This window comes from Polypterus senegalus, chromosome 14 (assembly GCF_016835505.1).
Source record: "Polypterus senegalus isolate Bchr_013 chromosome 14, ASM1683550v1, whole genome shotgun sequence".
Lineage (NCBI taxonomy): Eukaryota > Metazoa > Chordata > Cladistia > Polypteriformes > Polypteridae > Polypterus > Polypterus senegalus.
Window position 1 is genome coordinate 77,179,548 of NC_053167.1, and position 27,696 is coordinate 77,207,243.

At 37.1% G+C, this 27,696-nt stretch overlaps 1 protein-coding gene across 1 annotated transcript in view; it reads right to left on the minus strand.

Moving 5' to 3' along the window:
- Window positions 1-856: 856 nt before the first annotated feature.
- The window catches only part of LOC120514327 (calcium-activated chloride channel regulator 1-like), a 38,571-nt gene continuing 11,731 nt past the window's right edge, over window positions 857-27,696 (minus strand). The window contains 10 exon segments of the mRNA XM_039734650.1: window positions 857-1,269; window positions 3,389-3,622; window positions 10,514-10,681; window positions 12,407-12,626; window positions 13,350-13,571; window positions 13,654-13,760; window positions 16,298-16,403; window positions 20,604-20,831; window positions 20,954-21,175; window positions 25,444-25,618. Coding sequence (XP_039590584.1) covers window positions 857-1,269; window positions 3,389-3,622; window positions 10,514-10,681; window positions 12,407-12,626; window positions 13,350-13,571; window positions 13,654-13,760; window positions 16,298-16,403; window positions 20,604-20,831; window positions 20,954-21,175; window positions 25,444-25,618 — 2,095 coding nt within the window.

The following is a 27,696-nucleotide window of genomic DNA, read 5'->3' on the forward strand; positions in this document are numbered from 1 at the left end:
AGTAGGCAACATATTGAAATTACCAGGAATGGCCTCACAGTATAACTGTGTCATGTCATTAGTTACTAGTTCCATCAATTTCCTGTCATCAAATTAAAAAAAATGTCACCTGCCTTAGTTACAGGTTCATACAGACGTATAAGAAAATGGCTGACTGGGACAGGCTTTTTTTGCAACAGGCAGTTATTGAATTTCTTTTGAAGGAGGAAATCCCAGCAATAGATTTTCCAGAATGTCTGACTTAGTACTAGCAGTAACATACAGTACTATAGGTAAGGCACTTTACAGCAGAGAACACAGACATCATCGATCATCCCTATCTTAGTTACACATGAACTGTTACAAAGAAAAAATCAATGAGCTAATCAGAGATACAGTGAGAGAAATAAAATGAATGGAATAATATATTTACAAGATTGAACTTCAAAAGAACCATACGTGTTGTTTATATAAAGATGAGTTTAGGACTGTATATTAAGGGACTTCCATATTCGTGTGAATACGTTAGAGAAGTATATATGCTTATTATATAGCGATGATGCTGGTAAACAATGCATTAAAATGTGTTCTTCAGTGGTGCCTATTTGTTTGTCTTTATGTCTTCCATAAAAAAGATGGAAAACCATTCTTCACATGGAAAAACATTGGGCATTATTATTTGTTTACAAAAAAGCTACTGGTATAATGTCAATTTCAAACAGAATGTATCTGCTTTAAATCTTCTACAATACATCAGAAAAAAATAGATGTTATTGTTACTCTTTTGAAATACTCTCAATGATAGTTCAACTCACTTTTTCCTTGTTCAATCAAATATAATTGATTTATTTGTTTATGCCCTTGCAGGTTTATGTGCTCATGCGGCTGGAGCTGTTCTTCTTCTTTTTCTTTGTTTCCTCTTTGCAATACACATGCTAACGCCTGCAATAATGCAGATGCCAATAATTGAGACCACTGTAATCAAAGCAAGACTTGTAATATCGATAGTTGACTCTGGGTCCACAGGCACTGCAGGAATGTAAGGAAACATAATTGTTGCCTGGGCAATGTTGGAAATGTCTGCCTTGAAGGAGAAGGTGTCAGCAGCCCTTGCAGCAAAATAAACTATTGTTCCATTTTTTAAGACAATTCCTTCAGGTTTAAAAGTAAAATATTCTCTTTTGCCTGCTTCTTGTGGCACAAGGCCGGACGTATTTATAAGTATGGCATTTTCAAAGTGATCTTTCAGTTCCTTGTGACTTGCACTCATTCTTATTTCATAATTTGAGGCTGTAAAGAAAGGAAAATGACCGATTTATGATGTGACTTTGCCTGATCCTCTTCAAGAAAGATTCAAGGACTGTCAATGAACACAAAGAAAGACACAGTACTAGCCCAATGTTAGTGTCTTGTAAAGGAGGCAAGTAAGAAATCCCTTGTGCAAAGACATGAAAGGAGAGGCACAGAGGATAAATAAAACCAAGGCAATGCTGATAGTGCGAGGTGTACAAAGCAGACAGAGATGCCATCTTAGCCCATGAGTCAAAATGTTATCAGAACAAATGCCAAAAACATAGTTCTACCAGGACTTCTGACACTGTATCTGTTAAGTCAAAAGAAAGCAGGCAGGCAGGAGTTGGAGCCATTTTTACCAAAAAAAATGATCACCTTACTGATAGATGAATATTTTGACAAAATTAAATCAATCAAGAAACGCACAAATAAATAAAAGTACTGTGAAATGGGTAAATTAATTACAAAAAAGAGCAGGAAATGTTTGCATAATAAATGTGTCACAGAATATGTTTTTTGTTGCTTGCTTATTTATTTATTTATTTATTTATTTATTTATTTATTTATTTTTGTCAGTAATATTCTTCCAGATGTAACATGTACTGCAGCTTGAATTTAAAACTGTCATTTTCACTCATCAACCTTACATTATACGTCAGTGATACGCCTGGTTACACTACAGTTAAGATTAGAACTGGGGGATTGTTGACTCATGCAAGTCGAGTACATCAGTTGACAAAACCCTGCAATCCAATTGGCTATCCAGTGGAGATACTGAATCGCAGAGATGTAGGGGTCTGCAGCTGGACCCATCTCCAGGATTCCCTGGACAAGCAAAGCATATAACGTCCACTCTGCGGATGACTGAACAATCAAAAAACTGTACTCGCCAGTGTCCACCCTACCCGCTTTGACAAGTGGAAAAGACAGTTTTAAATTCAAGCTGTACTTCATGTTACTTTTGTAGGAATATCATGGACAAAATTAATAAATGTATTTATGTTTAGATTTCATGCTCTTTTTCTTTAGGTATTGTCACATTTCACAGTACTTTTATACATTTGTGTGTTTACTTAATTTTGTGTAAAGTGTTCCTCCAAACTTTTAAGGAGGTAGGTAACACTAAAACCACAATTGGCAACACTCAGCTTTGTACTAACTATAAAATATTCCCTACTTTACAAGGACTAGAATTAAGTTAGGATTTCTTTAACACCACCAACAATTAAGGTTGGAAGCATACACTGATTACGGCGCATTGCCACAGCCATCATCCCACCCGCATTGAGATCCAAGTGCAGCCATCCAACGGGTGACACCTCAGCACCACACTGAACATTGTGAGGTTTTTTATAGTGGCTGGTGTGCCAATCCTTCCACTAATCCCCAGGTTTTCCCAGTATGTTGGGGAACCTGCTTGCAGGGTTGGATGCAGATTAACGTCACACCCAGAACAGACCAATTGCAGGTTTGGGGTCTTGCTCAGGGGACCAACAGAGTAGAGTCACTTCTGGTATTTATGGGATTCAAACCAGCAACCTTCCAAGTGCTGGTGCAGATCTTTAGCCTCAGAGCCACCACGCCATCCAACACCAACAATAAGGAAAAAGAGTATCACCCTTATCACCAACAAGAGTATCACCCTTATCACCAACAATAAGGAACACAATTTCAAGGCACACCAAGAGTGAAACAGTATATACTCTCAAAATGATTTCTTTGCACTTTTCTCAATAAATTGCTATAGTTTTTCAATAAAAATCAATAGCAACATACACAATAGCCTGCAATACATCTGCTATTTTAGTGATTTTTTTTTGATCTTATCACCTACTAACTGCCCTAGTTTCTTATATAGTTTTTTGGGAATAATTGGATATTTGAAAAAATAAGATGTCAAAAACAAAAGAAATATATTTTAGTTCAGTTTTCTTGAATGTCATTAAGTTGCTTTTAATAATAAAAAGTGAAAATAAATTCCTTGCAATTTGTTAGGAAAATTATTCCTTGTAATCTGCCCTTTTGTATGAGCAAAATATCCAGTTTACTGAGTTAAAGTTATTGTGGTTCTGAAATTAAAGACCATTTTGACAGGAAGTGCATTCGAAATAGTTACCTGTCCCTTGGTCCACGTGTTCTCCAGGTGCTGTCCAGGACAGAGAGACCTGTTCACCTTCAATATTTGCATCCAGATCTGTTATTTGGCAAGGTGGGAAGCTAGGAGATTGTAAGCCAATCATGCCTGTCACCACCAGGACACCTCCACTGGTGGTTCTGGTGAAGCTTCCTAAATCACTTTGATGGTCTTCTTCAGATACAGGGGGTTTCTGTGGGTTCGGGAAAATATAACCTGTTGACAAAGCAATTTAGGATGATAATTTAGAAAAATGTAAATGCTTTTATTTATGATTCTCTTTTTTGTAAATACCATTTCTGACATAAGAAGAGTAAAGAATATACTTATTACTAAGTATAAGAGGATATGAGGTACAGTATGTGTGAGATTTAGTATTTACTTATAGTTATTCACAACTCTTATAAACAATTCCATCAAAGAGGATTATTATATTGAACAAGCTCCTGGTAGGTTTAATGTAAAGAAAACGATGTCTATAAAGCACGCTGTGGACTCTAAACAACATGTCTTCTGATTCTGTTGTGGTTTTCACTCTGTCCCTGTCACCGTTTCCTATGTTAAAGGAGACTCACTGAAACCTTGGCTTTCATTCCAGTTTCTCTGAAGGAAAGACTCAGACCATTATGTGTTAAAATGGTCTGTCTGTTTCCTTTCTTTAATCATTTGTTCCTCACCATTACGATAGAAATACTTTACAAATAATGCTTCAGAGAATGCAGCAACATTATCTGTTCCAACACTGCTTTTACTAGGCAGAGGGTTTGTAAGTAATTAACAAAAGTTGGAACACCTTTAGGAATTGTTTGCATCAACTTTCAAGGCTTACTCAACTTATATTGCTGCAGAAAAGCTACAAGTTGTTAACCGATTATGTGTTCAGTGAACAGGGCCTTTTTGTATAACTCTGAAAATTACATTATTTTTCATTTTTTGGTAACCAAAACATTTTTTTAATCTGTGGTAGTTTACTGCATACCTTTGCACATTGTTGGTTATTCACTGCCCTTGAGCTGCTTAAATTTCAAAAAACTGAAAAAAAGTGGATGTTGTAAAACTTTTCACTGGTAGGGTATACATACAAATAATAATAATAATAATAATAATAATAATAATAGAATAGAATAAAAATATGTATTAAATCATTTATTTTTTAAATGACATTTAACCTGGCGGCACAGTGGCGTAGTGGTAGTGTGGGTTTGCTTCCCGGCCCCTCCCTGCGTGGAGTTTGCGTGTTCTTCCCCTGTCTGCATGGGTTTCCTCCCACAGTCCAAAGATATGCAGGTTAGGTGCATTGGCGATCCTATATTGTCCCTGGTGTGTGTGTCCTGCGGTGGGCTTGCACCCTGTGCTGGCTGGGATTGGCTCCACCAGATCCCCTTGACCCTGTGTTAGGATATAGCGGGTAGGATACTGACTGACTGACATTTCCTAATGATGAAACAACATCCTGGCAGGCTTTAGTGCTTGTAATTTCCATTTTAACAACATTCTAATTTTTTAAGTCAAAATTATTTTTACACAAACATGGTATATATACTGTATATTTGCCACATGAAATTTTGTTCTAAAGTTAGGCACTTTTTATAAATTAAAAAAAAAATCTTGCCCATACTGGCACTTTACATTGAATGCTATGGGGCATGTAGAAAAAGCTTAGAAACTTAACAAATGTCCATTTTTCAAGCTAAGACAGTTGTTGAAGTGCACAGTGAGAACTTATCTTTCAAACCAATTCTTCTTAATGAAAAATGCCATTTGCTTACATTATTTGTATCTGTTTTACTTTGGCGAAAACAACAATGTTAACTGTGTTTGTTTTAATGTTTAAGAAAATTAACAATCTTCATTAACTGGGTTGGCTCTGCCATTTTTGCTGCCGTAGATGAAGCTGTAAATGGTGCCCTGCCACATCCTTTTGCTTTGAACATTAGAATATTAGAATGTCACAAAAATTGTAATGACAACAGGTCATTCATCCCAACAAGCTCATCCATCCTGTTCACTTACAGTGTCCAAAATAACATCAAGCTGAGAATTAAAGGTCTCTAAAGCCCTACTGTCTGCCACACTACTTGGTCCCTTAATGTATGTGTTTGTGGCTGTATGTGCGAAGAAAAACCTCCCAACATTTGTGCAGAAACTGCCATTAATAATTTCCACCCATGTCCTTGTGTTATTGTTGCAGAATTCATAACAACTGAGATCTACTGTACTAATTCCTTTTAGAATTTTTAACAATTCAGTCATGTCCCCTCTTAATATTAGTTTGTGTAAGCTAAAAAGGCTCAACTTGTTCAACTTCTCCTCACAGCTCAAACCTCTCGGTCCCAGAATCAGCCTAGTCGCTTCCCTCTGGACTTTCTCTAGCACTGACACATCTTTTTTGTAATATGGAGACCAAAACTGCACAAAGTACTCCAGGTGACGCCTCACTAGTTTGTTATATAATAGCTTTAGTAGAACCACACATCATGAAAGACAGTGTAACCAAACATCCTATTAGCTTTCTTGATTGATTTACACTGTCTGAATGTAGATAGTGAGGAGTCCACTGTGACTTCTCAAAAGGTGTGCTTTCAAGTTTCAGACCTCCCATTGTGTATTCAAATCTAACATTTGTACTTCATTTTTGTAATACTTTACATTTACTTACATTAAATTTCAAATCTGCCAAAGTCTGCATGCTACCCAAATCATTCTGAAACAATGAAGCTGATTCTGCATTATCAACCTAGCTTAGTATCATCTGCAAACTTAACCATTTTATTGATTATATTCTTATTAGATATTTTATGTATATTAAAAAGACCAGTGGCTCCAGCACTACCTTCTGCTGGACACCACTTTTAGCCTAAAAATTCCCTCACCATAACACTTTGCTCCCTGTGTTTGAGCCAGTTTTGCACACACCAACAGACCCATCCATCCATCCATTTTCCAACCCGCTGAATCTGAACACAGGGTCACGGGGGTCTGCTGGAGCCAATCCCAGCTAACACAGGGCACAAGGCAGGAACCAATCCCGGGCAGGGTGCCAACCCACCGCAGCATCAACAGACCATGCCCTTAATTCTCATTTCTTTAGTTTCATCACTAACCTTTCATGTACTGCCTTATCAAAAACCTCCTTAAAATCAAGATAAACTATATCATATACAGCCTCTCCTTTTTGTCTGTTTTAGTTGCTACCTCATAAAATTGCAGCAAATTAGTGAAATATGACCTTCCTCATCTGAACTTCTTCTTCTTCTTCTTCCTGTTCATCTTTTCCCACTTCTGTGTAGGGTTGATGTGCTTGATCAACCTGCTCCAAACAGCTTGGCCCTGCACCTCCAATCAAGCCCCTCTCCTTCAGATCTTCCTTTACGGCATCTATCCACCTCTGCTTTGACTTTCCTCACTTTCTCTTCCTCTGTACCTCCATTCCCATCACTCTTTTGCCTACATATTCATTGTCTCCCAACATTTCATGTCCATACCACTTCAACCTACTTTTCTGTACTTTTTTAGATATCTCTTTTGTTGTACCTCTGATTGTCTCATTTCTTATTCTGTCCGTTTTTGTAACTCCACATATCCATCACAACATTCTCATTTCACTTCTTCTCCTGCTCTCCCTTTACTGCCCATGTTTCAGTTCCATACATCTTTGTTCATCTTACCACTGCCTTAAAAACCTTACCTTAATTCTTTAATCATACGTTACTCCTGATACGTTTTCCGTTTGTTCCATCCACGCTGCACTTTATCTGCTATCTCTGCTAATTGTTTTCATCTCAGGCTACGACTAATCCTAGATATTTAAATGCATCCACTCTGTACAATAGCTCTCCCTGCAGGCTAACTTCTCAATCCTGGCCGTCATTAAAACTCATATATTCTGTCTTCATCTTATTTATCTTCAACCCTGTGTCTTCCAAAGCAGAATGTTGTTGTTGATAAATCACATTTACTTTGGAAGGGCTGCCTGACAAAGAAGCGATAAGTACCTTATATAATTACTAAGTTGAATGCAATTCTACTGAACAATCAGCAAACTTTTTTGGTAGCCTGACATAAGGTCCTAGAGTCTGCAAACTGGTGCAAAATTAAATCTGCTGCTGTGGTTGTATTTATATTTTATTGTATTTTTTTAACTTTATTTATTTATGTTTTCCCTTGGTATTACCTTTACAGCTGAAAATACCTGATATTGTGAAAATAATTAGGTGCCAGAATAAAGTTTTCTAATGTTTTCTCTGCCTCACTCCTCCTCTCTCTCTCTCTCTCTCTCTTAAAACAGATAGTTGAAGAATCAGACACTCTTTGCTTTTAATATCTAACATAGCATATTCTCTCTGCTGAGGGATCACTTGGTCCTCTTGTCTTGTACTCAGTTGGCTGATTTTAATCCTTGACGTTGCCCTGCTAAATGTTGTTGTAATATTGTCATGTGAAATTCTAACTTGCATGTCCAACCAACAAGAACAGTGTTGCCACTGTCTGGCTCCATGAAAGCCAAAAAATATTGACATGTATTAATCTCTTTCTCTCTCATATATGCTCATCATCTCAGATGCTGTTTCTGTGACTTTTGTGGCTATCCATACACCTATTACATACTCTTTCACTACTTGCTGTCCTTGTGTTGTAGCTACTCATCTCTGGGTGATTAATAAGCCTTGACATTACATACTAATTTTTCTGTGGTCCCCTCAGAATAGCTAAGTGGGATCAAAACAATGAAGCAAGCATCGAGACTCTCTTCAATTTAAGTCCACCCGATCCAAGCCCCTAATCAAGATACTTACTTTGGAACTTAACAAAAGTTACAAATCATAAAACATAAATTTGTGTCTATCTTGAATGGGACTTAAGTGATAAGGAATCCAAGATACATGGTGCAATTAAAATGTAATAATGATCAATTCAAGTTGCCGGGCTGTATAGTGAAAAAACAAGGATTGCCTTGTATGTTTCAGCAACTAAATCATAATAAGGTGTTTAGTAGAAAGAGTGCAATGTGTAAGCTGATTTGTGCTTTATATTACATGGAGTGGAGTTATTCATTTTAATACATTCCTGTTTTCCAGGTGCCAGACAGTGACATTTTGCTTGTTGGGTGGACATGCAAGTATGCATTTCACATAATAATACTACGATTACTGCATTAAACCTTTATTTATTTTTCATCATTGCCAATGCTGTCAAAGTTTCTTTCATGTAGCACTACTTCTAAGTATTGTGGAAGTTTGTGAATGTCCTCCAAGTCTGACATTAAATTTTCCTCAATGTGATTACGTAGAGCTTTTGCTGTGTGTACTTCATACTGTGATGACACATTCTTCATGAATATTATTCAGCATCTGATGGGGTATTACAGTGCTTATATTATTAACATTATTAGAACAGAATATCTGACAAGTATTAGGAATGTAGTGCTGGTTCTGAGGATAAGGATCTGCACTGATGGAATTTTGTTTGTTAAAATCCTATTACTGACAGAAAGGATCCCACTCTGTTGGGCTCTTGTACAAGGCCCTTAATTTGAATATTGCTCCAGAGGTGCTGAGCAATAGCTGACACTGTGCTCTGACCCCAAAAGGTCAGGCAAAAAGACAATTTCCCTTTCGGGTTTAATATAGTATATCAAAGCAAAAGCTTAGAAAGTTGATACTTCACTAGCTTTTCTGTATTATTTACAAAACTGGAAACATTACTCAAACAAAAGAGGCAATGATGTTTAAGATGCAATTCTTTCAACATGTAACTAACTAAATGTGCAAATTCTTGTCACTCTGTTGCTCTCCACATGTTCTGTTTTGTTTCTTATATTTATGGACATACTGGAGATAAGATTTCATTATAATAATGTCTGGTCTAATGAAACAATGATTCAAAATTGATTATTTGAGTAAAATTCCATTCAACTTCTGATTCTTAAGCACTTCTTCCTGCCAGTCTCTAGTCAGGCATAACAATAAGGTGGTTGTTTGAAGGAATTAAAAAACAAAGACTTAGCTTTGTCATGATTCTATACCATCCATCCATCCATTATCTAACCCGCTGAATCCGAATACAGGGGTCTGCTGGAGCCAATCCCAGCCAACACAGGGCACAAGGCAGGAACCAATCCTGGGCAGGGCGCCAACCCACCGCAGGACACACACAATCACACCCACACACCAAGCACACACTAGGGCCAATTTAGAATCGCCAATCCACCTAACCTGCATGTCTTTGGATTGTGGGAGGAAACCGGAGCGCCCGGAGGAAACCCACGCAGACACGGGAGAACATGCAAACTCCACGCAGGGAGGACCCAGGAAGCGAACCCGGGTCTCCTAACTGCGAGGCAGCAGCGCTACCACTGCGCCACCATGCCGCCCATTCTATACCATTTTTAATGATTATGTTTTGTTAATTTCTTTACTGTTATTTTTACCATGATGCCATTATGGATTTTAGTGGATGCTGCCATTCTGTCTCCTTGGCTTCCTAGGTTGCTACGTTTGTCATTAGGTTCAGGACTAGGGTCATATCATCTGTGACTTTTTTTCCTCTGTGGGAGTGGCAGTTTTGCTGGCTGTGCTTTTTTATTAGTATCCTAGTAAATGTATTCCAAACCCTCATGATTTTTTGTGCTGTGAATTGTTGATTCAGATTTTGACTTTTGCTTGGCTACTTTTTGCTTACATGTTTGGTTTCTGGTTTACTTCCGAGGCTCGATATTTTTAGATTTGTGATAGTAACTTTTTGCATTGACCGATTTTTTTACTATTTTTCCTCGAACCAGCTTATCATCCATTTCAGGATATCTAGCTAATTTCTAGACTGGCAGTTTTTTTTTTGTTACTATTTGTTTCAAAATGGTGCAGAACAGAATATGTAATACTGTATATGATTAATGTGAAATAAAGTATGCTAGACACCTTAATATACCACTTCAGACCAATTCTCATTACAAATATCTTATATATGACAATATGCTATTAGGAAAACCTACATTATTCAAAAACTGTGAAGTAGCTGTAGAGACGAAGGGTGTTTAAAGTATTGGCAGGTAAATACTGGAACTATAAAGTTTGCAAACACACACTTTAGGTGTATTCAGCTCCCTACCGTTTTCATGGTATCCAGGAATGTAATAGGCACGGGCCCCCTTTCGGAAAGACAGCCTTGTCACTTTTTCAATTCCTTGGGCTTTCACTTTTAGGCTGTATCTACCATTGCCACTGAATTTAAAAAAGTAGCCAGAATAAACACCATCATTCTTGATGATATCTGCACCTGTAAAATAAGACCATATTGAATCAGTCGCATTAAATACTGTACATATGTACATATCCCCATCTAGGGATTGTTCCTGCCTTACGCTTGCTGAGACTTGCGCAACCCTGGGTGGATAGATGATGGAATAATTAAACACGTACTATGAAAATATTTCAATGTTTCTTAAAAGAATCAGCGTTCAAAGCTTACAGATAGTTTTACATTTATTAAAGAACTTATTGTGTGGCAATTGGTTGGAGAAAGAAAAGGAAGGACAGGAATTGGGGGTTAATACATTTGAAAGAGACAGTACTTCTGTAATAAATTATTTCATCGAGAGTTACACACAGTGCAACAGGCATCTTGCAGGAGGCAGGAACAATCTCTGGACAGGGCGTCAGTTCGTCACTACCACTGCGCCACCATGCCCCTATGTTTAATACATGCTTTAATTCCTATTGTCATGAAAATGATATCAAGTATACTCTTAGTATTTAAATTGTTCAGAGAGCTGTAATATCATGAATGGAATGTATTTTGTACCCTGTCGGCATAAGAGAAAGCCAGCCCATTTAATAATACATAATGATTCACACACATAGAGTACATAGAAGAACACATAGAATGTGAAGCATTTTACGTGCTACTTCAGTTATGATGAGATTTGAGAAACTAGTAAATTAAATGATTTTAAGATGAGTTTTTGACATTATACTTTAACGACAAATTAAACTACATGATTAAAGTGGAAATTTCGAGATTAAAGTTGACTCGCCTTTTCACTGTGACTTTGATATCTGACCACTTCTTTTTTATTTTGGGCACTGTGCGACTTTCTGAACTTGAACTTTCAAGTTTCTCCACCACCCTTTGTCACTCGATCAACTTCCTTTTGTTGTTTATAACACTGCTTAAACCAACAAATAGTAACTTTTTCCGTGCATCTACATGATATTTGCAGAAATTCTTCTTTTTTCCCCATGCTATTGCCATTGTCTTTTTACAAAACACAAAACATAAGGGGCTATTTATATTGATTTGCATATTCAAAGAGGCATACTTCTGGGAGGAGTCAGGGTGGGGCGGCAGGCTTGTGCATATGCGTTACATGGAGGTTGGCGTACACACAGATTTATGCATCTGGATTTTTTTCTACATACACACATTTCTGTTTTTGTTTGTATGCCATGTTTTAATGTGAATTCTACGCACAGCATTATACATGAAGCCCCAGCTGCTGTGGCTCAGGGAGTAATATGTTTAACATATTGTGACAGGGGTTTGGTGTCCTTACGCACCCGGGACGCCCCTACACACTATACTCAGGGGTAGCAGCCATGGGCATTGCAATATCTCGCCCTGAACGCTAGTTGGCCACCTCCCTGGGGTGGAACAGTGCCTCAGGTTTCCACAGGGCATCCTGGGAAATGGAATTGGGTGCAGCCCTGGATCCCGCAGGTACTGCCAGGGGGCGCTGTATTTGGGACTCCTGAGCCCATGTGGGCAACCAACTCATCACACCCGGAAGTGCAGCCGGAAATCAGTGATCAAGCACCTGGAGCACTTCTGAGTGAACTATAAGGGAGCCAGCGACCACCACACGTGCCTCCCGTGTCTAATCTGTGTCGAGTCTATATAGCATCATTCTTACAATATGTAGATGAAAATCATTACTCATTTTAAGTTCCTTTAATATTCTCTAAAACCTCCTGACAGAATAGTATATAAAAACTCTGGCCATACCTGCACCATTATCCAATAGCTGAAACTCTTCTTTATTTGTATCACTTTCAATGGATGCTGTGACTTTTGCTCCCAAGACTGGTAAATATCCTTTGCTCACTTCGGCATACACTTTAAATGGACTTTGTGCATTAGTACTGTCTTTATTCATGTAAGCGTTAACAGTCACTGAAGGCTGACTTGAACTTCCTGCACGAGATGTCACCGTCATAGTCAGTGTCTGAGAAACAAAAATACAAATGCAAATACAAAATACAAATGCAAAGTCATTTCAACTGCATGACTCAGATAATTAAATAATCCCATGACTACAAAAAAAGTCCTAAATAAATATAGATAAACACACTGCTTTAAATCTCATTTTAATACTTTGTTTACTAAAATATTTGTCTTCTATAATTTGATATATATGAATATTTATGAACAAATCTTTTGGTAAGGAAAAAAAAAAACAGATGTTTGATGGTAAGATTGTCACACAGGTGCTCCTTGGGGTCACCTTCCTGGCTGCGTTCATGGTAAACAGTACCACCTTGGGCTTAGTGTGGGTGCTGTCGCTAACACTGTCTTCTCTTTTCACCCATAGTTCCAAGAAGCAGTCCAATATGCCTAATTCTTCTCTCCAGTGCACCAAAGTGCTTTTTTTTTGTTATATTCTGGTTGTGCACAATGCCTACAAGTAAACGGGGTAGCCAAGCTAGTGACCAAATAAGTCATAAACTGTAATGCTCCAGGCCTGAAATATATTAACCTAGCACATTTCTCTGTACTTGGAAATAATTACTAAAATACATTAATGTGATGTTATTATATGAGCAATTGGTTATAGTGTTAATATGTATTAGACAACAATGTTAATGCTTTACATTACTGTATGTGAAGTACATGAACTTAAAAAAGTTATTACAGTGTAAAAGTATTCAGTTAATCATAGCTCCATTACCTCTGCTGTCCCTGGGATTTTCAAATGAGATTCTTTTAAGGCCATATCTACTACAAAATCAGCACTGTAGTCTTGTCCACTTGGGCTGAATACATAAATAGCAGGTGTAGCCATTGTCTCCCACGTCACCACAAAAACGGTATCATTCCCAATAGTTCTGTCAACGGACACAGTTCCATTTAGCCAGTCTTTGCCTTGAGTTTTCTTTCCAGCAATTTCAAGCTTGAACATAAAAATGGATTATTGTCTAGAATGCATCATACATATGTTTTTTCTTCGCAGTTGTTTACTTTATTTTATTTACCTGAATAGTCTGATTGAAAAAATGTCCACCTGTTGAACAAATTGCAGCAAATGCATCTATGAGCCCATTGGAGTCAGGACTATCAGTTGCTGAAAGCTGTAAGCCTCCTAGAAGATTTCCAGAAAAAAAGCAGCTGACTTAGCCAATGTCATAGACTGATGTCCCCATTTAGGAATTCTGTTATTAACTGTCAGACCTCCAACCAAATTAGATTGATCAACATTAAACTCTATTGATTACCTTATTCAGGATATAATTTAATGCCCCCTTTCTCTTGCAGTATAGTAAATGGTTTAGGCCCTTTACTATCTAGTTTTTTTTTTTTGCAATGTATTTAAAAAAACTCAAAATGATAATTGTAATAATTTCCATCATAATCTCTTCTGCTCTACATTTTCATGTAATTGTGCATTATCCAGTTTGCCAGCAACTGTAGAAAAGGAAAGCAATGTTTCACTTTCAAAGACTGGATGAATATACAGAATGTGAACACTATTTTGTACACTGTATTTGTTAAGTAAGCCAATGAGTTTAATAGGTTAAATCGTCACACCTTTCTTTCAGAATTTCTCATGTGCTTCAATAATAAAGTAAGATAAATTGAGTTTTGAATAATTTTTTAATATATAATCATACATCCATTAATTTTTGGAAGCTGCTTTTTGCATTACAGTGTCACAAGGAAACCTCAGATCAGATATGCCAATCAGCAATTAGAGGGCACAATTTGTTTGCATCACCTTAACTATAAATTTCAGTAAAAATGAAAACCCAAAGAGTGAGAAGTATTTAAATAATATGCTTTCAGATCTGTACACTAGTTGAATATAATTTTTCATGACACATTACATTAGGACTAGCTTTGGAAACAACTTTATCATATGCATTTTGTGACTTAAGTTTTATGACATTAAACTCTTTCTTTTCATTTTCCATTTCAAATCTGACAGTTCCTATACAGAATTACAGAGTTTTTAATTCTGTTCCAGCAGTTCTGGGAACAATGCAGAATTCCGCATGGAACTGAACAGTGACCACTTTACACAGTATTAGTGAATTTGAAACTTTAATAGAAAACTAGCAAATCGTGCAGAATAAAAGTGTTAATGAAATGATGATGAGGGAGAGAAGAACATCACACATTACAGTAAGAAAGGAGATTATTTCAAGTAGTGACTTGTGAGAGGACTCAATATTACAATAGTCACATAATTATTATGGGATGTTATTATAGTCACTTACAGCATGAATATTTACAATACAAAGTGTAACATGAACAGGTTAACAGAACATATTGGATAAGAAGGGATGTGTGATGTGTCAGTAGTGAAGTGTGGCCATCAGGTAATGTAATATACTAATGTTTATAATAATTGTCAGTAAACATAATTTGTTGCATAAATGTTATTGTGAGCAAAAATATTCCCCTGTGTGTAACTTGCAAGTACCTGTACGTTTAACCCCGCTTTCAATGTAACTCTGGAAAATATAGTGTACAACTGGCCATGGGTAAAAACAGGGCCTGGCAAATAAACTCTGACGTTATTAAACGTTTGTCTTTGTGACTTGGTGATACTCATACAATATGCTAAACAAACAAAGACAATGTATTTGCCTATGCCATTACATAAAGGGAATATCTTGTTTTGAGCTGTCAATTTTATGGAATCCCTGTAGTTCTTCTGTCGTAATGTTTCTTGTTGTGTGGCAGTTTGCCACTGCTCTTGAGAAAGGTTGTGTGTGTAATTTGTTTTTCATTCACCGTCCAGGTGCAAGAATTGCTGCCGCTGATCTTCGGATAATGTCGCTCTGTGGTTTGTAATACATTGTCTTTGTTGTTCTAAGGCATCTTGCCTGTGCTGTTGGTCTGGAGTAATGTACATGTTTCTGGTTCTGTGTGTTGGTCTGAGTATGTAGGCCGGTGAGACCATTTAAGTTTGTCACCACTAGGCTTACAAGTGAAGGATAAAGGAGGTGTAAAATGGTAGTGTCATAATGCAGTTTCGGTCAGTAACAAAGTATGCACCAAATAAACAGTCAAATACCACAGTCGATAATTGATCATATTGAAGAATTAAAGACTTGAAGCCTAAGAACAAAACTCTGCCAGGAGCACTGATTCCTCGCTGTTGTTGTAGAGGGATATAGAAGTCATGGCAACCATTGTCTATATCACATACAGACGGACTCAAGACGAAATAATATAATTATATAATATTATAAAGTTTATTTGCTACTAAATGGCAATCCGAAACTACAAAATTACTGATGAAAATAATATGGTCTGCCATCAACTAAGGCATGGAACTGAATGCAACAACCTCTGACTAAAATGACTCTGAACCCATCATTCCAGGTATCCCATTTTTAAGATATACAATAATTTTAGTATGGAGAGTACTATAGATCTTTAAGTGCCTTTGGATTAAAGAGCCAGCAAAATAAATAAATAAATGTAAAGATGTAAGTAAAGGAAGAATAACTAAATTATATACAGAATGTGTCTGTCTAGACAAAATCCAGTCAAGTTAAAATGACATTAGAACGTAAGAAAAACTTAGAAAGGAACAGGCCATTCAGCCCAACAAAGCTTGCCAATCCTGTTCACTTAGATTGTCTAAAATAACAACAAACATCAAATTACTGTCTACCATACTGCTTGGTGACTTATTCCACGCATCTATAATTCTCTTCACTGTTGCCAATACTATCTCATCACCATATGTCATTTGGTCAAAATTCCTGAAGACCTTTATAAAAAAAAAAAAAAGAGGCTCTATGTTAAGTGTGGATAAGACATTTAGCTCTACATTAATCTGTGATGGGTAGGTTTTTTAGTTGGTTTAGGTTTGGGGATCTTACCTGTTGCAGAGTCATTAAAGTGGGTGCACAACTTTACACAAAATCTGGATTTGTTTTGACCCTGACAAACAGTTTAGAATCCTGGCTTCTTTTTATGTGTAATTTGGGATTATCCTGCTCTCTGTCTATTCTTGCCTTCACCTCCGTGAAAATTAAATCTCAACTTTAACATGTCTTTATTTCTTGTGGTCTGTGTTGTCAGGTTAAATGACACCTAGGGTCTTTACTGGGGTTGTGCTTTGTTGTATTTAATGTATAATTGCCGTAAGGGAAACAGGGGTGGTATCGTTGTTTTCATTTATTTCATTTGTTTTCATTACATTGTTTATTTGCTGTTTGACTACCAGTTTACTTTGTTTTTGTCTCTGTTTGTGAGTGTGTGTGGGTCCGGCCAAGGCTGGGTACGTCCCTGGAATCTCCACCATAAAAATAATTAGATTGCAGTCTTCTCGACAGTGTGAATCTTAGTGGCACCGGATCGCTACAGCGTTATTCATTTATCCTTGCTGCTGACTGACTGTATGTAATGCATCCCCAGCTGAGTGTTTTTCAGAAAACTCTCTTAAAAAATGCTGATAGACTACCTTCATATTGCTTCCTTACTTGTGGCTGCTGTGTCGCATGATTTGCTTCTCGCGCAACACTACGCATTCTTAAAGGCCTGAACAGCACGTGTCCTTTTTGGCTGATTGCTTTGTTTCTCTCTCCTCCCCCAGGCATCCTCTGCTCTTGTTGCGGGTCCCGCTGCCGTTGTGCTCCCCTATGATGTTTGCCTATTCTTTTTATCGATGATTTACTGCATACCGAGCTCATTTTATTTCTGAAAGAGACATGTTTGTTTGAAGTGTTTGAATAAAGTTCCTGTCTCTACAATTTCATATGATTCTGTTCAATTCTGTGACCCAAGCGTGACACCCTGCAGCACTGCAGCCTGACTGTCTCTGGGATTGAGCCGCTGCACTATAGCCTAACAGCATCAGTGCTTACCTCTGTGTGCTTGCATGCAGCCAGTTCAAGCGCAGTTGGCTTGTAATTTCATCCATGGCGTCAGTTACACCTTGTACATTTTGTTCCAGTATTTTTTTAAATAGTTTTTACAGTTCATTGGCTGTGTGTAAAATGACCAGTGTTGCAGTAATCGTGATGCTCTTTGAATGAAAAAATATGTTTTCCATTAAAATTTCACTTTTTCTTTGTGAATAGTGACGTTTACTTAAAGAGCAGCAAAAAAGTATTTGGCGTCCAGGGATGCATTAACCCCCAAGTATGTGGCAGTTTAAGGGTTAAAGCCCCAAGATGCAGCCAAAAGGCCCAGCACCTTCTAAGGCTTCTGGGAATGAAAGCGCACTTGCATGAATTACAGTACATATAGCGGTAACATCTGTATTTTACATTCAAGCTATGCGGGAAACATAGCAGTACAGTACTTTGCAGTATACAGGTTTACCTTTAAATTCTTTTTTAGGTAATGTATTAAGCTGAGTTTAAAATTAAATGAAAGTGTTTTGGGGGCATATTTAGGGTTTAAACTGTAAAAATAGGCTTTTTTTTTAACCACATCTAAAATTCACGTTTTTTCACAATTCGCGGGTGCTCTAGGAACATAACCCCCGCGAATTTTGGGGGTGTACTGTACATACATTGTGTAATAAACTCTTTTGTATACTATTCAGTGAAATTAATAAGTTGTTTATGAAAGCCTTTTAAAATATCTGAACTGTTGTGATATGATATAATGTGTGTTATAAAACTGCATTATGCAAATGATCTCAGTCTTTATATGCTCAGCTCACCAAATTAATGGAGGGAATTTGACACAATGAATTGAACAGTTCATATGTTAGAGTTCTCTCAGATCGTTTGAATAAAAGACACCCATAGGAACCAGTGCAGGAGTGGTCTCAGCTGTTATTTAAGGAAGGGAACTCTGCAACAATTATGAATAGCTACTATATCAGAGATGTTTGCACTTTGGGAGTTTAGGTATTGTTGTGATGTGAAATTTTGCAAACAACTTGATAAATATTTTGTATGTCTTTATTTGTAACTTAGGCAAAGCAATGTAATATTTGTGTTACATTAGTGAGAAGCATTCAAGTTTAACCTGCTAACCCCCCCCCTTTAGGACTGAGTCTCTTTGTAATTTTACGATACGGTTGGGGGGATGTTCCTCAAACCAGTTTGGAAAGTGTTTTTCTGTTAAAATCTCTCACTCTCAACCCCCACATAAAGCCAGGCTGCGTAATTGCCAAGCTTTACCTTAACATATGGTTTTGAGGGCATGTGTGAAGGTGTTCTATTCCTCCATTGGTCTGAAGTATGGCTGCTTGGAACTGGCTTGTATCAGAAGCCTTTAAGTACTATGGCGTCCTATTGGCTCTAGGGGCTGGACAGAAAACCTATACATTTGCTCACTCCCTTACTCTATCTCTCACCAAACTGATGACCATCACACACCATGAACTGTAAAGGACAACACAATGAAGAGCAGAGCTCGGCAGCCATATTGAGACAAGCATGTGGCCTGTTCTGAAGAAAGCTGATCACAAAATGATGCCTTAACTAGAGACATTTTAAGTAACTAACAAGTCTGTGTGCTGCCTGAAACTACACATCAGGTTGTATGGTTGCCAATATTCAAATGTACTTTGCATATCTCATATATATTTCTCTTCTGGTTCATCCTGCTTCCTCCTACATTAAGTACCATCGCCCTCTACTGGAGAGTCCCTGCAGTTTCACAGATTGAGTTCATTTTCAAATCAGCACCCATACACATTACGCAGCAGTGCTCTCTAATGGCCTTTTACAGTTACTGCATTGGTAGAACTATTAACCAGTTTCTGCTGGCTGTATTACAAATCCTATCTCATATATATTTCTCTTCTAGTTCGTCCTGCTTCCTCTTCAAAACCGGTCCCCCCCACACACAGCTAACACGCCATTTCTTGATTCCTAGTCCTCCTCTTCCAAACCCTTCCCCACGCTGCCTGCAGCCTCCCATACACCCCCATGCCGCTTTTCTTGATTACTGTTCCTCCTTCAGACTACCGCGTTCCCCACTCCTCTCTCATGACCCCATTGGTGTCACGTCACCGCCCTATATCTAGCCTGACCACGTGACCTTTTACTTCAGCCATGTGTGCGCCTGGGAGTCTTTTCCGTAGCCTGCTACAGGAAGGTACTCTCTTGACCATTGGCATTGGTTTCACTCTTTGCTATTTTCGTTATACTGCAATGGTTGTTTCCTAAGCCTTTGTTATAAAATGAATGACAGTATCTTCTCTGTTGATGGGTTTTTTTACAATGTCATCTCTATTCCATGATCCTGCAACGGCCTGTTCCTATCAGTGGGTTATTTCTTGACACAAATCGTCTCCAGCAAAACACCTATTCACAACTGCGTCTTTCAAGAAGTTTTTCTTTCTTTGTGATTTCTGAATTCCTTTCTCACCGTTTTCTGTTCCTATTCTTACACCGCCTTATGCTACAGTGGGCGTCGGCTATTTGTTATTATTTATGAATATTATCAATAATACATTGATTAAATTGTAACTTAACTCCTGCTTGTCTTTTACTACACCTAATTGCCTGAGGTTATAAATGTAGAAGGGAAGGTGGGAAGAAGTTATATACTACAATACCTTTATAAACAGTGGTAAGTCTGTGAGATTTGGGGCATTCTGACAAAGGCTACATATTAATAATACAATACTGAATGCTCTCTATGAGCCATCTCTATAGAGATTAAATTTGAGATTGCAGGCTATAAGTGATGTACTCTCATCCCATTTAAGTCTTAGGAAAAGAATAACATCTAAATTCATTTATTGTAATACAGGTATGTTGCCCTTTGTAGGATTTTTCAAGACAAGAACTAAACCTGAACAGGGTGCCCAGTTGCTTTAAGACTCATTCTAATCCTCACTTAGAGGCACTTAACAGTAATCCACCAACATAACCTGCACTGTCTTGGGATGTGGAAGTCCCCAGAGTATGTCTGTGTGGTAACAGTGCAAACCCAACCCTTTGTAAATCAGAAAGTCCCAAAGAATTTGTAAAGTATTAAATTCTCACAATCAGCTTACCCTAAATGCTGTCCTGATTCCTTCACAGATGTTTAATCCACCTTCTGCAAGATTGGGTAGACGATTTGCAAGGGTTATTCGAAAATTATCATCCTCAATATGAGTTAACTCTTGAAGAATTTTTCCTTTAGAATTAAACTGCACAATTCCAAGGAAGGAACCTGTTTCAATGAACTGAAGAATGAAGAGCTCTGCTGCCTGTCGGAGCCTTTCCTTTCTTTGGGAAATCTTGAAAATAAAACTGCAGTTAAATTTGTTGTAAATTCACAGAACAATTTTTATAATATGAATTGATTCACATGATGGCTTAAATATAAAACAAAAAGAAAAACAGATCATTAGTGTCACACCTTCATATTTGAAGATACATCCAGAACTAGACAGATGACTCGGTCTCCTCCTTGAAGGTAAGTAAAAGTGGTCGGTGGGGGAGCATTCTCATTCATGGGCACACTGGCTTTGAAGTCTTTGGACTGTTCAATCACCTCCCAAACACTCTTAGACTTGCACATCTTGTTCTGCATATTGGGAGCCTCAGCATTGTGGGTGTTCTGGTTGCAAAACTCAGTGATCTGCAAGAGCAAAATGTTAGTTAATCAGCCACTGTCACATTGAAAAATACTGAATGGCTGACTTACACAATATTATATTAAAAAAGACCAAGTCAATCACTGGGAAACATGTTCCTTCATTTACCACTGTTTACGGTGAGTACGATAATAGAGCAAACAGATTGTCAGTTCATCACAGGTAAAAAAAGTCAAATCAAAGTCAAGCCACACTTTATTTCCGACAGGATCTTTTTGTAGCGAGAGCACCATCCAAAGGGAATTTACAGGACCGATCCATAGTATAATATAAACAAAGGATGTTGTGTTCCTTAGTTAGAGGAATAAACAGTCAAAGGCACAGACTGAGCCTGCAACCTTGTAGCTTTAAAGTCTTAAAAATAAAGGTACCAGAGTGCTTCTTCAGAGTGATTCCATTGGGGAACCATTTTTGGTTCCCAAAACAGTCCATTCACATGAGGGTTCAAGAAAGAACCTTTATTTATTTAGATCCACAACAGCAACCATACAGTAAATAATCATCAATAGATGGTAACATATTTGAGAGATTTCAATGGGTCATGATTTTAAAGGATTCTTGCTGCATACAATAGCACAGAATATGTTCAGGTTTCCTTAATCTGTTAGTGTCCTGCTACTAGCTGCTAGGTAGCGTAACAAACATTAAAGATTTCACTTTTTTCTGCCAAGGAAGGTGACTGCTGGAAGAAATCAAAGATATGATCATATTGCTTATTGTTTGAGCAGAGATTATTAATGGCATAATGGAAAATCAATTAAATAAATGAATCAAACTAATTTTATAATTTCAAATTTTAGTGTGGCATATTGGTTGTTACTGCACTGTTTATTGTAACTGAAAGTGAAAATCAAGTTTCACTTTGGTAGTTGCAGTGGCTACGTTTCATATATAACTTCTCCTACAGAATTTTTCCGTGCCGTCTGCCCTGCCCCAAGTGTGAATTCATGGTGAAATTAAACAATTCACTCTGTGGTTGCCACTTCAGTTTTAGAATGTACACCTTACCGCTCACAATGAGATGATTAAATTATCAGTCTACATTTGCATCTTCAATTATAAAGTGAGCACCTAGAAGAGGGGTGTATGCCAGGGAGACAACTGGCTGTAAAACTGCAAAATGAAAGTTAAAGGGGTGGCTGCTTCGATGTTTTTAGCTGATTTCTGCAAGTTTTAAATATTGAGAATAAACACGCAGATGCACTACATTATTGTATTGTTTGTTGATTCATCAATGGCAAGGGCGATATATAATCAGCCTGACTGGCTCCCTCTATCATTTATCTTTGGATATTCTCTACAAGGATGTGAACAGCAGCAGAGGTACCCTTTTCACAGATTCAATAATGTTTTCTTTTGTTTTATCACTAACAAGCTCAGATAAAATGGCAATAACGTAGTCTTTTAATACCTCTACATCAGTGAAGGTTTTATTGTGCTAAGTCATTATCCATGCAGCTTTGTGGAAAGTCTTGTTGCTCATTCGTGTTGAATTAAGAAAAAGCGGAGTATTTTCCAGCTGTCTTCCAGGCCCTAATTTTCTTGTGCCAGACCTAAGATGGTATCAAAAAGGGCTTACCCCTCTGGTGCTGAAAAATGCAAAAAGAAGAAACTTGAAGAGGAAAAAATGTGCATAAAATAAAGGTAAAGCATTTGTTAACGATGTTGCAATGGATCATAGGTGGGAAGTAATGAAGTAAAACAACTTCATTACTGTTCAGAAGTAAAACTTTCATGTAGGCTATCTGTATGTTTACTTAAGTATTTAAATTTGTTTGAGACTTTTTACTTTAACTCACTACATTTCAAATGAAAAAAAATCTGTGCTCCCTGCAATAAAAATCTGTAACTAACTATCTTACCAAAAAGACTTTGCATCCAAAGAGCTAGGTCAGATGATTTTATTACATTATTCACATATATATGTGTGGAAGAAAACCCCCAGAGGAAGACAGGACAAGTTCAATCAATTAGATTTTTATTCAGTCACAGATCAGTACTTGGATTCTACATTGCAAGACAGAAGAGCAAAGTTAAATGTTTTTTTCAATTGGCTTTTTATAATTTCTTCTTCCTCCCCCTTCCCCTTATTTATAACAAAAAACATCATATCATTTACTTAAGCATTTTATTTTATTACGCTAATGAGCCATCTGTTCTTATTTTTTTCACTTGTCGGATGGACCCTAAAGAAGTAAAGGTCATCTTTCCAGTGTCATAGACGCATTCGTAAAGAAACTGGAAATTTTCTTGGGTCAGCTTACTGCACCGTCTTATGACAGACGTCTGTATGAATAACCTGCCATTACAGCAAAATGGCTTTGTCAGCTATTAACCCTAAGTAGCTTTCAAGCAGTTAATGTTTCTTTCACATTTGCAAAATAGGTGGACTATCCCATTATATATTTATTTGCCCAGCTTACATCTTTGATTTCTTTGTATATAAAACATTAAGCGTGCAGGAGAGAAGCAAAAGGAAGAGCACAGGCAGCAATTGTAGTGATTTCAGTGAAGATATGATCAAATCAATGTCAAGCAACACTAGACTTAGTAATGAGATCGAAGATACAAGTAGGTCAGAAACTATGCCCCATACAACCATTGGCAACGGTTTTGTTTGACTTGCCTTTTGGATAAGTTGTTTCTTAAAATGATAACCAAAAAACAATTAAAGTAAATTATAATATTGGAGAAATATGATCTTTCAATTACATTATTTGGATAGACCACTACATTAATATAAATATGGTGAGAATGTGAGTGTGCAAAACAGATTTGTATTTACTTATTAACTAAACTCTTTATATACATACGCACATATGTAAGCTAATGTTAATATTGATATCAGATGGCAAAGATATGTGGAGATAATTAACTGGAATGAAAACCAAAGAAATAAGATACATTCATGCTAAATTTATTTTAATATTAAAATCAAGTTTAATAATAATTAATTTATGATTAGTTATCAGATTTTTGTAAGTACTTTACAAGACTTTATGACATATTTTTGAAACTGAAGCATCCATCCATCCATCCATTATCCAACTTGTTATATCCTAAACACAGGGTCACAGGGGTCTGCTGGAGCCAATCCCAGCCAACACAGGGTGCACAGGGCACAGGAAACAAACCCCGGGCAGGGTGCCAGCCCACCGCAGGTAACTGAAGCACTTAATCCATATTTGTTTTCATTGCATTTCTCATTATGTCTTATCATTTGAAATAAGTAATTGTTTATTAAACACCTTTCTTATACCTGATTCTCCATCAGAGCAATTTTCAACTAAAGTGAAGTTTTACGTTTTTACTCAAAAGTAAATTTAAGAACATGTATTTCTATAATAGTAAAATAATATAGTAAATATGATTGAACACATTGACTTTTGACTTTTACTAGAGTAGTTTATAGATGTGGACTTGCACATTTACTTACATAATGCATTTCTTTTCTTCTGCCATCTCTGTAAAGAATAAATCTTTGAATTGTAAGCTGTTCAGTGCCTTGATACTCACCTCTCTGTCCTCTCTCTCTCTGATTGCTGATTGCTGTGATCATAATGATTCTCTCCCTATATCACTCTATATCATTAATTTACTCTTGTTTTTAATACTTTAAAGAGATAAAAGCAGAAGAAGTCTGAAAGTGACAACTTTGAAATGGAGTGCATGCTTTAAAAGGACACTGTATATTGCAATTTTAGCTATGCTTATTTTAAAAAATTCTGTATCAGTGTGACATAATTGAAAATTTGAGGAGCATCTGTTGAATTTATGGATATAGAGACACCTCTTTGTTTACCTTTTAGTGTCATTTTCTGTAGGTTTAAATTGCTTGGGTCAACTTGAGATCGTTAATTCAAATTTTAGATATACAAATCTAGACTGTTTTCTTCTTAAAGTGTAACAGATTGATGTATCATCACAGATCATCTTAAAGGGTTTGAACTCCCCCATCGTAATTTTACAAAATAGAGTACCTCCAAACAGAATCTTGCATAGGGCCACAAAGAAACGAAACTAGAAACTAGAAACGACCCTGAAGGAATCCATGGAACATACCACAAATGCAACATCAGGAACACCACGTGAAATGGCAAGGTTTTCTACTCTTCATTTGGTTAGATCAGTGTAATATTATAATTTTAAATCACATGCTGCAAACCAGACAGTGGAATGCAGAAAATCAAAATAGTGTGACTTGTGAGTTTAAACAGAAGAAATGAGGGCCTCTTCCTCGCTTTCCACTTACCACATTAAGCCCTTGGACAAACATAATTGAGGATGTAGTCCTCTGTTTTTTGTCTGGAAAAAATTTGCACTTTTCAGTTGGTGATCCTGTAACTTTGTCTATTTCACAGGGTTTGATTGCAGAACACTGTGGATCTTTGCATTCTGCCATGACGCCAGTTATATCTACAGAGCACCTAGACAAGCAGAAAGAAAGGCCTGGTTAAGTCAGAGTAAACTCTAAGCAGACTTTGTAAATGGTTTACTGTATGCTGAGACTGATTGTATCTTACTTTGGAAAAATGTATTTATGTGAATTGTTGATTTTATGTTCAAATAGAATTTTACACACACTATTGAACAATTCAGAACGTTGACATAGAATTTTATAATGCATTCACTGACACTTTTAGTACTACCTATAATGTATCTATTATTCACATAATGTTAGGTAACAAAACTTTATTAACAAATCCTTTTACTCTTACACTTACAAAGCATTAATAAAGTGGTTATTTATCTCTGTGCAATGTGGCATCTCAGCATGTGACTAATAGATGGGGGTACCTAATTTTGGGCCTGTAGGGCCACATTGGCTGCAGGTTTTCATTCCAACTATTTACTTCCTTAAAGTGATTTTTTTAAACTGAACTTTCTTGCTTAGTCAGAATGCTTGCTGTAGCTCTCTGTTAGGTTTGCCATAATTACAAATAATGCACCTTACACTTGTCTTTGAAGTTTTGTCCTTTTTGTTGCATTTTAATTGACTTTTCTGTCAAGAATTGTAACTTCTTTGTTACTTATTAATTTGTTGTCTTTGTATTCCTTTTTTTCTATTGCATTTCGACTTGTTCACTTTATTTCTCCAACTCTACTCCTGCCCTGTTATTTAAGGTGTTTTCTCACCTCTGTAACTATTTTTAGAAATAAGAGACTGTTTAGAGACTCAGGAACTTTTGTAACATTCCATAGTTCCTAGTAGGTAGTTCCTGGTAGTTCTTTTGCCTCCTACTCCAGGGTTATGTACTTTTTTGTTCAATGAGGTACTATCATGTTTGAGGTTTTTGCGATGAATTGTGCTGATTGGTCGACCACAAGCACTGTCGCCATCTTGCAAATCTGTTAGTAGTTTGGACTCTGGAGAGTTATCAGTGAAGATGGAGCGCTGCATTTCAAACCTAATTGGAGCAATAAGTGTGGGGGTGGTGGGGAATCCCCCTTGAAGTGGTTATCTACTGGAAGCAATAAGGTGAGTATGGTTTCCCCATGAACTCCACTTCGCACAGCTTTACTCTTCATAGCTGCCTCCTTTGTACCAGGTGGGTGAGAGTAGTAAGCAATAGTAGGAGGTCCCCTGTGAACTCCTGAACTCGCCTAACTTTGTCGAACATCACTTTTCTTTGCACATCATATACTTTGCATAAAAGTTACAGTTCTTGTTGTGCAGTAGGAATGCAACACATAAAAGTGGCCCAGGGCCTACATCGTACAGGAACTCATTGGTTACCAAGAACAAAGTTTGCCTGTAGACCTGCTCGCTGTCACTTTATTTCTCCTTCTTTCCATTTTTGTTTGCTGCACTCTCTGTATTGACTTGTGTCTTGTTCACAATGAGGTTTCTAATTGTTCCTGAATTAACTTTGCTTTAAAGAATTTCAAAGCTGTCTATCGCTGTCTCCATTGTCCAGGCTAACTGACAACCCAGCTAAAGTTAAAAACTACAATAGACATCCACCCTGTTCGGGGCTCTTTCCTTCCTTTCAATCCAGCCTAGATTGAAAAACGTGATGCCCAATATCTAGCACTAAAATTAATCTACAGTAAGTATAGATGGGGCACTATAGACTGAACCTGATCTAGGAGCTGATGCAACATTTTTGATGATTTTCTTTTTGCTGTTTGGCAAGGGACAACAGCTATTAATAGACAAATAAATGTCATAAATAAGAGGCAACACAATGTCAGCCTTTTGATTTTCTAGGCTTAATTGTTTTTCCTTAAGGCTATGTTGCATTATGCAACTTTTCTAGCAATTTTCTGTGTGGCGAGTCACTGGGGCTGCAACTCGGCCGGGACATCTGGAAGGACCAGGAGGTGCCATGTACATCCTCCGGGCTACAACAACAACAACATTTATATATATATCACATTTTCATACAAAAAGTAGCTCAAAGTGCTTTACATAATGAAGAATAGAAAAATAAAAGACACAGTAAGAAAATAAAATAAGTCAACATTAATTAACATAGAATAAGAGTAAGGTCCAATGGCCAGG